The sequence below is a fragment of the Pseudopipra pipra genome, chromosome 2 (genome assembly GCF_036250125.1).
Source record: "Pseudopipra pipra isolate bDixPip1 chromosome 2, bDixPip1.hap1, whole genome shotgun sequence".
Classification (NCBI taxonomy): Eukaryota; Metazoa; Chordata; class Aves; order Passeriformes; family Pipridae; genus Pseudopipra; species Pseudopipra pipra.
This window is the reverse complement of record NC_087550.1, coordinates 31,280,268-31,295,781: the sequence shown is the minus strand read 5'-3', so window position 1 is coordinate 31,295,781 and position 15,514 is coordinate 31,280,268. Positions and strand designations below refer to the sequence as shown.

The 15,514-nt window shown below is 42.5% G+C and overlaps 1 protein-coding gene across 2 annotated transcripts in view; it reads right to left on the bottom strand.

Annotated features, from left to right (window-relative positions):
- USP35 (ubiquitin specific peptidase 35) overlaps positions 1-15,514 on the bottom strand; it is a 28,695-nt gene that overhangs the window by 8,122 nt on the left and 5,059 nt on the right. For both annotated transcript variants that reach the window (XM_064644878.1, XM_064644877.1), the window contains exons 2-5: positions 8,564-9,260; positions 7,287-7,422; positions 2,831-2,960; positions 1,286-1,387 (exon numbers count right to left, since the gene is read on the bottom strand). In XM_064644878.1, coding sequence (XP_064500948.1) covers positions 1,286-1,387; positions 2,831-2,960; positions 7,287-7,422; positions 8,564-9,245 — 1,050 coding nt within the window. In that variant the 5' untranslated portion in view covers positions 9,246-9,260. The remainder of the gene's footprint in view (positions 1-1,285; positions 1,388-2,830; positions 2,961-7,286; positions 7,423-8,563; positions 9,261-15,514) is intronic.

Below are 15,514 nucleotides of genomic sequence, written 5' to 3'. Positions count from 1 at the left end.
CTATTTTATTTTATACTGAATAACCTGAACTGGAATTGGTGTGGTCGGATGGGTGGCAACAGGCATATAAACAGCAGGTTTGTTATTTTGCTTTCATCTACAAAATGTAAAAATGCAAGAGCAGATGCAAATGCAAACGATCCATTGCTCATGGGCACCCTCTGCTGACCCCACAGCTGCACAGAAAAATAATAACCTATTTCCAACCCTGCAGATGTGCTACAATGACCCTGGGCAGTTACACAACCTTTTTCATATTTATATTTTATGTCATTTTTAGCCCAGAATAATCCCTGGTAAAGTATCAGGATCCCAGTCCAGCCATTTCCTGGTCCTCTCTTCCTCCCTTGGTCTTCCTCTCCTGTTCTTTTTCTTTCTCTTCAAAATGTTGAGGATTTTAACTATTTCCATTCCAACAGGAAAGATTTGTTGGGGAAACAAATCAATCCCAGCACCATTTTATACATCAAAATTTTGCCAAGCTGTGGTGGGAAGAATTCTTCCCAAGTGCCAGGGCAAACACAAAATATTAGAAGCAAGAGAGGTTTCTGCCCTGATTGTTGGGGTTTTTTTAAATAAAGGAGGAAATTTATACTCGTTGGGCTGCAGATGGAAACTTCAAGCCAAGAGCAACTGACAGCTTCTGAAGTGTTTCAAAATTTGGACACCCAGCCGAAGACAATACATTGGAATGACCCTATTTTTAGAAACCAAAGAGATTCTCAAGAAATTCAGGCTCATTTAAAGTGTCTCCAGCTGAGGAATGAAAAATGAAAATATTGTCTAGCTTTGCTTTTTTCCAGCCTTATCTGTTTATTCTGCGAACTTTAGGTAAAAAGCCAAATGTAAGGGCTTTGACAAGAAAGTATGAACTCAAACATTAATACAAGTAATTTTCCATTACTACTTTTATCAAGTCAATCACTGCAAGCATGCTTTTGCCTTCAGCCTCACTTTTTAAATTCCGTATTCCAGAGGTAACACCAGAGGGAAGCAGAGCTGTGCCTTCGTGCCAACAGCAAAACAAAATATAGAATATTACTGTGGAAATGAAAAGTGAAGATTTAAATGCTGCCAAAAGTTGGTTTTGCTTTTAACAGCAGAGAATCTGTGTAGTGGAAGTGTTCTGATCCACTCCTCTAGTCCTATTGCACTGACACCGTACAATGCTTTGAAAGATGGCCCAATATCTCAGCACCTTAGGTCCCCCCCTACCCGTGCTGCCCCACAGCATGGTTTTACACTCAGGGCAATGCCCTCATCCAAGTGTCAGACACAGCCTTACCAAGTGAAATGCCTCGTGGGAGTGCTGGAAGCTCAGCAGCATGTACTGCAGGACAGACAAAGCCCCCTCTCTCACGATGGGGTACAGCAACTTGGAGAAGACCTACAGGGAGAGAAAAAAGCAAATGAGAAGGCAGAACAGCATTGCAAAGTGAAGAAGAAGGGAACAGCAGGAAAGAAAGGCTCTGGGCATCTACAACAGCTGCTGGTCTCTTCCTAATCCATGTTGGATGTTGAAGCAAGCAGCCTGCAATCAGGCCTCTAGAGTCATCTCCTCCTGTCCAGAGCATTGCCTCAGGGCATCCTAAAAACACCATGTGGGTTATTCTCACTCTTTTGGGCTTGTGCAATGCCTGGCACAACAAGGTGCAGGCCTCTGTAACAGCACTGCATTTTCATACCTCCTCATGAACAAGGCCATGCAAGCACAGCAGGATGCTAGATTTTCTAAAATGTGCCTCTTCTATTTTATTAAGATATTTGGAACTTTATCACTAACCTTTCAGGTAAAGAGATAAAAAGCAAATACCTTTTTCAAAGATGAAATAATGATATTTATTCTACTTTACAAGAAATACCTATATAGCTTCTACCCCTCTCAGATCACACTTCTTGAAGGTTTCCAAAAATCACGTTATTTTAAGGGCTGTATCCCTTCCCTATGCATTAACAATGAAAGGAAAGATAAAGAAAAGCCAGAGGTGCTTGGCTACTCTCCCACTGCTCAATGCACTTGGGGTATCACAAGAACAAATGCAGTTATTGATAGTGTCCCAGTACTGATAATTATACAATCACAGAATCATTTAGGTTGGAAAATACCTCTAAGATCATTGAGCCCAACCATTAATCCATCATTGCCAAGCCCACTATGTCCCTAAGAACATAGTCATAGTAACTTCTATGGTGACTTCCACTGGCAGCTCAGCCAGGTGTTATCCCCATTATTCAAAGGAGGGAACAGCAGGACCACAGCATGGAAAAAGTTTTTGAAGTAGTGACAACCAATTTCGGCACTTGGTCACAGTTTTCAGAGAGAGGAAGTACTCACTGTTGAAACAGGTGATGGCAATGGCAGTGCAGGCTTTATTTGTACTAATAAATTAACTAAACCAGGACACAGGCTTTAAAACTGACCTGTGACTGTGTGGACTGTTGATATGCTCACTATTACGTATTTTGCCTGTGCTGGCCAGCACTGATCCAGGTACAGTCAAAGGAGAGCATGTTACCTTCCCAAAGTCAAGTTTCACAAGAGCTCTATAGTTTGGGAAGGAAAGTGATTGGTTGGCTTGAAAATCCTTGGCTACTTTATTTCATAACCTTTAAGATATCAGTACCTCTGCAGACCAAGACCTGAAGAACCCCAGGTTGTTCAGGGGAATATCATTCCTAGCTGCAACAACAGTATCCCCTGGGACAGCAAACTCCTCTCTATACATCTCAAGTCACATCTCGTCCTCAATTCAGTTGAAAGGCAAGATGATATTTCAGGTACGAGCTGATATTTCTGTGCTTCACATCACATTTGAAAGAGCCAACTGACCTTTTCTATTTTTGAAAGAGTGACTTCAATCAAGATGCTGAACTTTTTCACTGAAGCCAAACCCTTCAGCAGAGCAATGATCCACTTGTCTATGTTCTTTCCCAGGGGCCAGGACACCCAATCAATCATCCTGAAATGAAATACAAACTCTTAAATAAATTTGATACACATATTGTGAAACCCAAGCTCCACTCCGGGTCAAATCTTCTCCAAACTGGTGTCTAGTCAGTGGGATGACCAAGTAAAAGACGGGCTCTTCATAAGGCACTTCACATGTTATTCAAAGCACAACAGAGCCTGAACTGGAAACACCCCAATGCCATCATCGTGCTGTGGTTCATCAGAGGCTCAAACCCAGGTCCAAAGAATAAAATGGGGATTTTTTTCCACTAACTTCAGTCAGCTTGAGTTCAAGTTTTGAACACTGGTATAGTGCTCTATAGGCCACCCATGTGAGGGTTTGATCAAGGTCTCTGCATTGTCAGCATTAGAAAACAAGTGATATTGGTATGATCTCTGCATTGTTACTGGTAAGGAAAAAAACCACTCAGATTCAGATCTTTTCATTCTCTGTGTGGGAAACACTGATTTCCAAAAACACATTAAGAAGCCCCAAACTGGTAACCCTAACAGTAGCCAGTTATTCCTGAATGTCACAGCTAACAAATTTCATCCATAACCACTCAACCAACATGTCATGTTTCTGGAAGAAATACATACTTTACAGAAGTCTCTCATAAAACAATAACCTCAGACTAAGGTTTTTCTGTTAAAATTCAATGTTAAACAACTGGGAAGTAATTAAGACTTGGGATCTCCAAGTGTCAAACCTTATTGACCATTTCAGTACCTTTGATTCGAAGATATCCCAGATCTTCAGGCTCCACCTCAGTCCAGCTATCCTACCAGTCAGTTCCTTTTGCTTATCAATCTGTAACTCATGCAAAATATATGAAGGCAAGACAGATAACTAACCACCACAACGCAAAGAGCAGGAATAAATGAATTCTACAGGGAACTGGAAAAATTAACGTCTAGACAGTAAAGAAACCAGCAGAATATGTTGGGATGTTGAGAAATAGCAAAAGTCAAGGCAAGTTGGATAATAAAGCAAAGGCCAGAGAAGCTTCCACAGACATTTGCATCAGAGGAGAACAAGGAAAGCCATGCAATCTCTGTATACAGTGAATGTGGTGGAGATTAAAGATATGATATGGCCTCTAGATGTGATTTCGAAACTAAACACACCCACTGACTCCATTTTAAGCAAGAGGAAGGAATTGATCGGGTTGACAAAGAGGAGGTAGGTAAAAGATCTGAGAACAGAAACAGCTGACACAAAAGTGAAATATGAAAAGGTCATGAACTCCAAACAAGAGGAGTTGGTGATTTCCATCATGTAAAATTCAACTCTGGTGAGTTTTAATGCCTCTATTAACTATTCCATGGTGCTTTACGTGGGGAGAATAGGAAGGTGGTTCCTATAATGAAAACAGGCAACGAGTGGGAAGAAGAGATAGAGTGCCACAGAGGCTCGCCACAGGTGCCAGAGTCAGATTTGTCTGGACATACGAATTTCTAGTCAAAGGAGAGAAGTAGATTATATCCAGCTGACTGTCTGAAAGGGGGTTAAAAGCAACATTCTTGAAGATCTAATTATTTTAGCACAGATATCCTGAACAGGTTTGGGAAATTTGAGATGATGCACAGCTGTCAGGCATCATCAACACAAGAGGAGGGCAAAGGTATCACAAGGAAGACCCTGAGGATCAGAAATGCTGAACTGGAAGGAAACATATGGATTCAAAATGCATGCAAGGCACAAGAAATGGGTGGTACATGATGGTAACTCATCTGCTTGAAGACAACCAGGCAGATACCAGGTGACTATGAGTTCCCAGTGTAACAGCAGCCGTGGAAAAGATCAGCACCATGCTGTGGTGCAGAAGAAAAGATGTTTTCTCTAGCCAAACAATGACACCTCGGGTCAGGCTGTCATGATGAACTGCACCTGGAACATGGTGCACAAACACCATTTGTGTCCAAGAACATTTCCTGCAAGAAAAGCTTAAAATAACTTGGCTTGTTTAGCACAGCCATGGGAAAGCAGAGATGGGAAGGGACTGCTCTGCCTGCACATAATGAAGGAATAAACACCAGGGAGGCAAAAGGTATTTCAGCTATTTCTGTTGGCATAAGATCAAATGAACTATAAGATGGCCAGAAATACACAAAGGCTGGCTGTTAGAAGAGAGATTCAATTCCACTAAAGCAATCCCATGGTGGAACAGCTATGAAAGAGGAGCAGTGGGAGCACAAGCCTGTCCTGCTTTGAGGAGCGTAGCTGAACATTCATGAAAGGGGTCTGTAATGTCAGTGCCTATAAAGCAGAGAGATGGATCCAGAGATCCAAAGGTTCCTTTTCACCCCATTTTCTTTTAAACAGGCATAAAATAACCTTGTTTGCTTTTTGCCAGCACTGGTGGCTAAGTTACAGTACTGCCCGTGTTGCTACAGTAGGAAGAAATTACATTTTAAATTCACATTGCACTTTCCACATTGTAAGATCCACAAATATTTTAGTCGTGATGACCCTAATTTTCCAAAGGAACCACTGATTTGGTATGCTAAACTTTTAAAAGCTCAGATCCTGATTTCTAGAGGTAGCAAGTGCCTAGAAGTAGCATTGCTGTGTGACAGCAGATGCCTTCTGCATCTGGACCTGGGCTCTTTCAAATAGATACACCCCCAGGAAAAAAAAATTAAAAAACTAATCAGTGAGTACTTCTGACGTCATGGGTGCACATTAATAGAGTTTATTTTAAAAGATACAAACTCTGTAAGAAACTCTCTAAAAGAGATTGTGGTGTACACTTATACCAGCAGGTGCCAGCCTTGCTGTTTTTTACCATTATTTGTTCTTTACACCCTTGACCAGAAGCTCCATTCTATGTCCAGTTTATTCCCCTGCTACTAACTCCCAAACCCAAACTTTGGAAGAATACACTTCTGTACAAGACCGCTTTTTCAGGAATACTAAGCTGAAAGATTGTTTCATTTTTCACTAAGCTGAAATATCCTGTACATTTTTCTTTGATTTTCTAGGCATGGAGCACACACTCATTGAAAGGCTGATGGTCATGCTGCCTTTTGGGGCACCCACCTGCCATAAACAAGCTGCCAAAACTTCCACATTTCTCCTAAGTGATCTTAATTACATTTTACAGGCTCTGCTTAATGTTTGGCTAACTCTGATTCATCATTTAATCGTTCTTCCACATGACAAAGAATGTTTTAAGGAATGATGCAACTGATTTGGCAACCTCTATCTTTAGAAACTGGTGTTCTTAGAGGATTCATCACCTGGAGCTCACAGCAGCAGGTGTCCAGAAGGAGAAAAAGATGGAGAAGAGGGTTAGGAACTGAAATGATAACCTAATCTTTCGTCTTGGGTTGCTCTGTACTCTAGGAAACCCATGGCCTTCCCCAGCAAGCCAAAGAGAAGTAATCCCTTCTGCATACATAAAGTTCCCATAACATTATGTGTATTATAACACATAATAATGTGTTTCTGTCATGTAACCTTACTGGGAGGGACGCAAAAACCCTGTAATAAGAAGAGGAAAAATGATGTTTCCAGTAAGATCAAGTCACAGCAGCTCCCATGTGTTCATAATGTGTAAATATCATCTCCTTAAATGAAGACCTCTAAGGAAAGCATGGGTTAAAGATAGAATCATGGAATAATTTAGGTTGGAAAAGAACCCTTAAGATCATTGAAAATACTCCTAAGCAAATGTGGAGCAAGGCACTGGAGCACAGGGGAGCAGCAGGATTTGGACATAAGCATAAGTGTGCAAAGAAGATCTGGTGATCTCAAAGAGGGCACTGGTGCTGCAAAGACCAGTCTAGCATGTCAGGTAGTGTTTCACCCACTACTCTTCATCATGTTATTGACTCTCTATGTCCAGCAGCACCACATTCATCTGACAAAGGTCAAGGTAAGACCCTCCACAAGATTTTTAGCTGCGACTGATTTATTTTGGACGATGTCCTTCGGAAGGAAGATGGAGATCAACATGAAATTCTGTAAAGGAGATTTTTGGGAACAAAAAGACCTCAACGGCTTCTGAAAAAAAAAAACCAAACTCTTCAAGATATCTTATGTTGGGTATCCCATACTACTATTTATTTCTAAGAAAAGAAACCAAATTAAACCAAACAAATATAGTAATGGTCATTGTCATAATAATAATAACAATGACCACCAGTCCTTATTCTAGTTCTTTAGGACCTCAGGGCTGGAAGGAGTGATACAGAAGTTTCCTTTTTCCCCACACACTCCTCACCAGACAGCACCAGCCAAACTGCTGGAGATAAAACCACACAGAGAAACTGAGTGCAGCTTTGCATTCTCCGAACTGAGAATGACATTCACTAATGCAGCCTCTCCTACCTGCTGATGGCCATCATCATTTGCACATCAGTGATGCTGTCATCATTGGTTAGGTTTCTTATGACGCCATCCATGAGCTCCAGAGGGACAAACTGAACCACGCTGGCCAAGGCATTGGATGGCACTTCCTGCTCCTCTGTAAGACATGGATGAGCGCCAGCAATGAAGATGTTAGTTGCCAGGAAAACCAAGCACATGAGGTCATTTCTCATCTCTAAAAATCAAATCACTTCTGCCCATGTAAATAGAATCACAGAATTGTTTAGGTTGTAAAAGCCCTCTAAGATAGAGTCCAAACACTAACCCAGCACTTGCAAAGTCCAACACTAAACCATGTCCCCAAGGGCCACATCCACACATTACAGAGCACAACCTACAGCTGGAGTGTGCTAGGAGGACAATTCCCCAAATCCCAGTGCAGCACATAATGAAGTTGGGTCTTAGCAGATGGGCTGTTGCATGAAGCTATACACAGCCCAAAAGGAGAAAGAGATCACAGGCACAAGAACATCCTTGGGCCAACCCTAGGTACCAAATTTCCTCTGCATGCTCTATTTCTACTAAGTATTGCAAAGAATTGCAAAGGGATGCAACTGCAAATTTGCCAGTCTGGAGCACCTTCCAAAGGATGAGATTTTCATACAGAGGGCACTGAAAAAGTAATCTCTTGTGGGTTGAGGAATAGCTGGAGCAGGAGATCCCCAGCCTTTCGTGGCACTGGTACCTCCAAAAACCTTCTGAAACCCTCCACAATAACCTAAAGACCCCGGAAACTGAATAAATATCTTCTGTCTCACCTTACTATGCAACCACCCTCCAAACAGACAGTAGAGCTTCATACCTCTAGATAAGTGAGAAATAACTCCTAAGCTTTAACCCTAGTCTCTGGTAGGGAGTAGGCCACTGGGTACCACTAAGTCAGTCATAAGAGAGCGACTTTCCTAAATGCTTTAAAGTTCCATTCTAACCAGCTGTAGATAAGGTGCTTTCCCTTAAGCCCAACCGATGCTGGGAAGTGCTGAATACACAAACTCGTGCTGCAAATGTTTCAATACCATTAACAGCTCCTATGTGCAGACTCTGTGTGTGTTCAGGAGATATTATTTTCCCAGTTCAAAGTCCTGGGTAACTTTTTGAGATGCTTGTTTATTATACTTCTCTGTGGCTGCATTTCTGTAGTGGATGAGAACACTGTGAGATGTCAAACTAATTGAATTTGACTTCATCAGAGACAACATTTACATTCCCAGCCTTTTTTATTACTATTTTTAAATTACCTGTTGAAGAAATGATAGTGAACAGTTCCTTCAAAGAGGGCAGGATGGTTGAGGTCTGAGTCCTCCAGATCCTCTGTAGCAGACCACTCACTTTGTTCACCTGCTCCAAAAATTCCATAATCTGCTCTTCCTCCTCGGAGACACACTGGAAATGCCCGATGCATCTGATCAGCTGCTGACAGAACAAGAGCTGGTGTTTTCCAGTGGGAATGCATTGAGGATGCTGGGTTAAGAGTTTGCTGATCTTTGCACACTGCTTGGGGCTGGGCCTCTCACAGATTTTCCGGAGCACCTCAATCCTCAATAAGCTGAAGATGCTGTTTGCTGACGGGCTTTCCAGGACAAACTGCAATCCTAACTGGATATAATCAAGTACATAATGGCTTCTCTTCCCCAGAGGTCCATAGCCTTCCTGCAGGAGACTCAGCAGGAAGCGGACATTGAAGAACTCCTCAAATTCCTCCGGGTGATAGTGGCCATAAACCTCCAAAACCTCCTTCCCAATCTCTCTTTTATATTTGGTGTCCCCGGTGAGATAAAGCTTGGTGGACAGCTCCAGCATGGACCAGCATTGCTCACTGTCCATGGGCTGTTTCGATGCCTCAATGACACGCCTCACTAGCCCTTGCTTCACGTTGTTGGGGTATGAGGACATCACCACAGCTTCCAGTATCTTATCCATCTCTGCTCCCTGCTCCTAAAAGAGAGGAACAGAGCAGCAGGTTAGTTCGAGGAGGGTCTGCTGAGCTTTCAAGCCCAGGATGGCAAGAAAGGTCAAAGAAACAGAGCTTGAGAGCAGTCTGGGACCACTCTAGAGATAATTCTTGAGCCCTTTTCCTGGTGGCATTCAGAAAAGTTTCCACCCTGGTCACGTTTGACAGAGATTGAAGCCCCTAAACTCCATGAATACACAAAAATGCAGAACTTCTTCAAACTAATCATAACATTTGAGAATTTTTGTCTTGTAAACAACCAACTACAGACCCACGGAGGGCATGAGTGGGGAATTAAGGGAGTCAAGGTCTTATAATATTGTCTGCTGGCTCACGTGTTCTCAAGAGGCAGAAAAGCTCCCAATTATTGTCTTCACATTCAGGGAAGGAGAGAAAAGCCGTGGGAAGCAGAGGTGGGATTGCAGCCTCTCTGTGTGATGGCAAGGGTGTATGTTTGACATTTACACTGTGCTGCCAGCCGCTCCAAGCGGTGCAGTCTTGGCTGCTCCCCAGAGACCTGCCACATTTGTATGTGGGACCAAAGCAAGAGAAACTGCAGAGTCAGGCAAAGTTTCACATTCGTCATGGCCCAAATTCACCAGCAACAAAGCGTTAGAGGAGAGAGTGCCTAAAAAAAAAAACAACCAAGGAATTCCCTGGAAAAGCTCAGAAAAACATTTATAACCAGGTGTTGCATCCACTACTGCACAAAAACTCCCCCAAAAAACAAAAAAACCCAAAACCAACAACAACAACAAAACAAAACAAAAAAACAAAACCCAAACCATTACAGAATGATAAAATTAGACAGTCAGGATTTCTTAAAATGTATTACAGGGGCTATATAAAGGCTCACTCACAGCAGGTCCTGCCAGTGCAATGAACTGCACAAATAACATTTGAAGAAAGTCCCTTCCTGCCTATAGCCTGAAACAATCCACACTCGTTTATCTGACCAGAATAATAATCATCACCTTTCTGTTCCTCAGCTTCCTAATCTGTGAAATGAGGACAATACACAGCAATTCCTAGCAAGGTTAGTTGAAAGATCCTTTGTTAGCACTCAGAAAAAATTTGAAGGTTTTCAAGTGGTCAGGGTTATATTAATGAAGAATACACGTGCAGGTGACATGTACCCTAAGTTTCGCAGGTGACATGTACCCTAAGTTTCACAGATGACATCCAGAAGGGACCTCAGCAGATACCATCCAAGGACCATACCATTCCTGGAGTAGGCCTGTATCTGAGCCAGAGAGTATCTTCTCTCCTGGTAGACAGCTACTTGCGAGTGGAGAAGTAAACCCCATGCCAGACACAAACATCAAGCTCTGACTCACAGCTCCTTGGCTGGGAAGCCTTCCCACTTGACTAAACATCACCTCTTCCCATTACTGCTTCCCCCACAATCTCACAGGTTAAAAAAGTCCCATTATTGAGAGAGATATATATATATAGCCACCTCCCAATTCAGCAATGACAGCAGCCTACATTGCAATGGCTCTTCAGGAACTACTTTGGCCTTTCTGTCCTGTCTGCTGACTCATACAGTCCTTTGCTCATGTGCTGGATTTATTTTTCCCCACCAAGCATCACTGCTGCCTTCCCTACAACAAACTATGGCAGAGCTAATACTCTCCATCACATTATTTTCCCAGGATAGAAGACATAAGCAGGACTCCTGAGGAATCAGCCTGCATTAAACCAGTAGCAAATGACAACAAGGTAAAAAGACAAAATCCCACAGTTAATGTCTTTTCACCTCAAACAGAAAGTACCTCAGTGACAGCAAAGGCCAAAAGTCCACCTGGAGAGTAGGTGAGGCTTGCAGATAGTTTGAAATCAGGAGCATTTGTCCCCATTGTTGCTCAGTGGTCACCTTGGCCATACAGAGACTGGCACAAACCTGCAGTCAAGCTGGCACCTCCCTCACCTCCTCTCCGCAGCTTTCCAGCCTAAGCCCTGACACTCTGGATATCTGGCAGATGGATAAGGGATGAGGAGGAGACAGGAGGATCTACAGTGCTCACTGGTTGTGTCTCTCTGTTATGTGGTCACTTCCCTGGAGCAATCCATGCTGAGCCCGGCACAGCGATTTGGAAACACTACCCAGGCAAGAAGGTTAAAAAATGGCTACAGTTCTTTTAGACCTAGACCCATCAATCACCACAGTTCACTGGTATGTGTTGGGTGGTCTTGCTACCCCTCTCAGGGGTGATGGCTGCCCACCACTGTCCCTTGAATGACTACAACTTTGGCTACTTCAGCATTGCCAAACTTCACCCAAATTTTCAATGAAAAGAGTCTAATTCCATCTGAATTTTAAGATAAATTTGCAGCCTCCTCAGGCTGATCACAGAAAGGGACATGAGGATGGATTACCCCAGCACTGCTGCATAGAGTGCAACTAGGGCTCATCTAACATAGTGCAGTGAGGACAAGGCTGAAACAAACTCCCTCCATAGTCAACAGACAAACAAGTCCCAAAGGAGCACCTTCCTCATCAGGAAACATCATAATATCTCATATTGACATTAGGACCTTGAAGAGTCCTTCTCAGGGAGAACCACCTGTGGTGAAGGCTATATGTTCTCCTCACTGCTGAAGGGCTTTGGGTACAAAGTTGGGCTTTGGGTACTACAGCCCCACCTGCACCTCTCTAACCACTCTCATGTCAGTAAAGCAGGAAAACAAGCCCGTGTTTCTTTTGTATATTAGGGTAGATCAAGCTGCTCCCTGGGTGTGGGCCAGACAAAGACAGGATGGAGGATGGTAGACAGGGCACATATTACATTCTTAGAATGACATTAAAGAAACATTCAAGTTGCTTTGTAATATGCAATAATAAATATTATAGTCTTAAAACTACACTAAAAGAGCATTTTACACTAAAAGATCATTCACATGTCAAAGGCTAGGAATTAAGATGCTAATTCAAGCCAAGCACAGCTCCAGATGCTTTCAGAGATATATGAGTTTAGGTATCTAATATTAACTTCTTTTTTTCCCCTCAGGACCTGCATGGAAAGTGAATCAGGGTTTATAGTGGAGAAGTTAAGTGATTTGGAGTGTTGTCTGTAAGATCACTGTCTCATTTGTTGTAGAAATTCGAAGTGTGTCATAAATAACCCAGGGAACTGCAGGAGAGGGAAGGACAGTTCCCTGTCAGGCAGCCTAATGCTGCCTTGGAGATCTGGTCCCTCATTCTCCTCTGTTTAATATTGAAAAAAAGAGACTAAATATTCAGGCTTCTATAATGAGTGCTCCTGAAGTAGAACAACCTTTCTGCACTTCTTCTTCCTCATCAGCATTAAAAACTCACAGAAGAGGTGGGAGGATGGCACATTCCTGCTTGCCAAGAGAATGAAGTTCCTAGAGCACACAAGGATGAAGTAGAAGGTCAGAGCATTAATTATTAAACCAAAGAGCCACATTGAGGTTCTCATCTGCTTTGTAGCTCGCATAAAACAGAAAGTACACAATGTGAGCTTTACAGGGAAAAAGAAAAAATCCCATGAGATGGCAAAACTGTTCTGCTCCCTCAGTGAATGACTGGTAGGAACACAGACAAAGTCACAGAATCAGAAGGAAAATAATCCTGGGAGGTCTCTAGCCCAATCCCTGCACAAAGCTGAAATCAACTCAAGCTGCCCAGGGCTTATCCATTAAGTTCATGAAAATATCCCCAAATGGAGATGACATAACCAGCCTGGTCAACCTGCCCCAGCACTAATTAGCTCATAGTAGGAAGTTTTTTTCTATTTCCAGTTGGAAACTCTTGTTTCAATTTATGTCTAGTTTTTTTGCATTCTCCTAATTTGCACTCCTGTAAAAAGCCCGGATCCATCTCCTGAATAACCTCTTTGTGGTCACTTGGTGGCTGCTATCAGTCAGTCCCCAGCCTTCAACTGTTCAAGGGGTTAATCCATCCCAGGTGAGTCCATCCCAAAATGCTGCATTTGTCCTTGTTGAATTCCATGAGGTTCATGTCATCCACAGCCTGTCCTGGCCCTCATGTTTGGCAGCCCTGTCGTCAAGCGTATTGACTATTTCCCAAGTCTGGTGTCACTCACTAATTTGACAAAGTGAATTTCATCTCCTCCTCCACATTGTTGATAAAAATATTAAAAAGGAAAGGTCCTAGGATAGTTCCAGCCTGCTTCCTACCCAATTAGCAGTCCACACATCTAGATTGTGGTTTCTCTTGTGTCTTTGATAGAAGGATGCTGTGAGGGATCATCTCAAAAGCCTTACTGACATCAAAGAAGACAACATCCACTACCCTCTCATCACCCACAGATCTACCCATCCATCCTTGGAGGCCATTACATAGGTCAAGAATGATTTACCCTTGGTAAATGAACACTGATCTTTACTAGACACCACCTTCTTCATGTGCGCCGACACAGCTTCCAAGAGGATGTACTATATGTGATCATCCCAAGAACCAAAGGGATGATGACTAAATTAGGTTCTCAGATAATGTTTCTTGATTTTTTGAAGATGTGCTAGATGTATTTTGGAATAGGGATGTAATCCTACCTCATCCTTGTCAGGCAATTGCTCAGACCTATAAAACTGTCCTGAAGACACTCTGTTCCACCTGGCAGATCAGTAAGTGTTCATGGTATTAGGTACCACACACTGCACCCACAAATACACACTAGGGCCCACAATGCTTTCCTCCCATGCCCCCTGAAAATATAAAGGGTGCCGTAAAAGAGATCAACCCTGGCTTCAAACTTAAATTCCACCTAGACCCACAAATTTATTGAAGTATTTCAGCAACATTTGCAATAGGTGTTGCTGACCACAAGTTGGGTCCTTGCAGGGACAGACACCCAACTACACTCTAGAAACCGGAGAGGGAAAAGGACCTTAAGCAAAGAACAGCATTGACTAGCTTAGCTTCATTTTCCAGAGTGAGTAAACGGCAAAAGAAACCAAAACGCAACCTCAGGATGAAAAATCACCTTGGGCTTTGCTTGGGTTTAGTCGTCATTATCTGTACTGTTCAGAGTGTTCTTATAGCTATCTTCTGCCTGTTTTTTTCTTTAATTAGGATTCATTTCAATTGAAATCTATCCAGTTACTTCTAAATCAATTCACTCCCCTATCCCTGCCAGCAGCAGTTTTCCAGTAAAGGCTCCTTGGTATTTTTTGCAGAATGCAATATCAGTTGCCACACACCAGATCTTACAAAGCTCTGAAAACATAAATTTGAGATTCACCTTACCTTTAGGAAATCTTAGTAACAAATTCAGCACATTTCCTACAATGGTATCATAGAGAGATTGACAACTATCTCTAAAGGAGGAAAAAAATTCTCACCACCTGAGCATAGATTGATATGTAAAGTGATTAGTCTCTTACTTACAAAGAAGAAGAAGAAGATCTACTTCCCTGAATTCCCTGGAGGTCTGGAAGGACAGAAATGAGACTCACCTTTTGTTGTCCTCAACTCCTGCTGAAATGGTTTCTTTTATGTCAGCCAAGACATTACTGCTATTCCTGCAGCATCCTCCAGGCAGCCAGGCAATTAGGGCTCAATCCTGCAGCATGCTGAGCTGCTACAGGATGAAAGGGAGCTCACACAGTGCTTTGCTAGAGCACAAAATACCTCACAAAAAAATACTGTGTTCTCTAAAATTTGTACAAAATTTGCCATGACTTGGCATACAACTTCTTACAAGGACCACTCCTGTTGTCACCCCTCTAGGTCTGTTTTCCAGGAACATCAAAGTAATTATGTCCTCATGATTTTTTTGCAGGGAACAAATGTCCAATGAATTCATAGGCAAAGAGGATTTTTTTTGGTTCAAAGTACATGCCTGTTCACCGAGCCAAGAAGGGTAAACCACAGCCTGCACATCATTACCACATCTAACAGATACTCACGCTGTTCTAGTAAAGTGAAAGAAATATTGAGGCACATCCAGACCAGAGACTCATAGAATGGTTTGGGTTGGAAGGAACCTCAAAAATTATCTAGATCAAACCATTTGCTCAAAGTTATGGCAGAGCCAGCAGCCAAACTTCTTCAGATCTTAAAATATATTAATGCTGATGCTGCATTAATCTGCTGATGCTGCTGTTCTTTGCTCTCAGCTGCTATCTGAGTCACACCCAATAAAGTGCTGTGGCAGAGCAGAGCACCGGGTTAATTTTAATGAGATATGGGCAGAAATTCAGAACTAATAACTGCAGAGAAATCCCGTTAAATACCCTTTTAGAAAGAGAA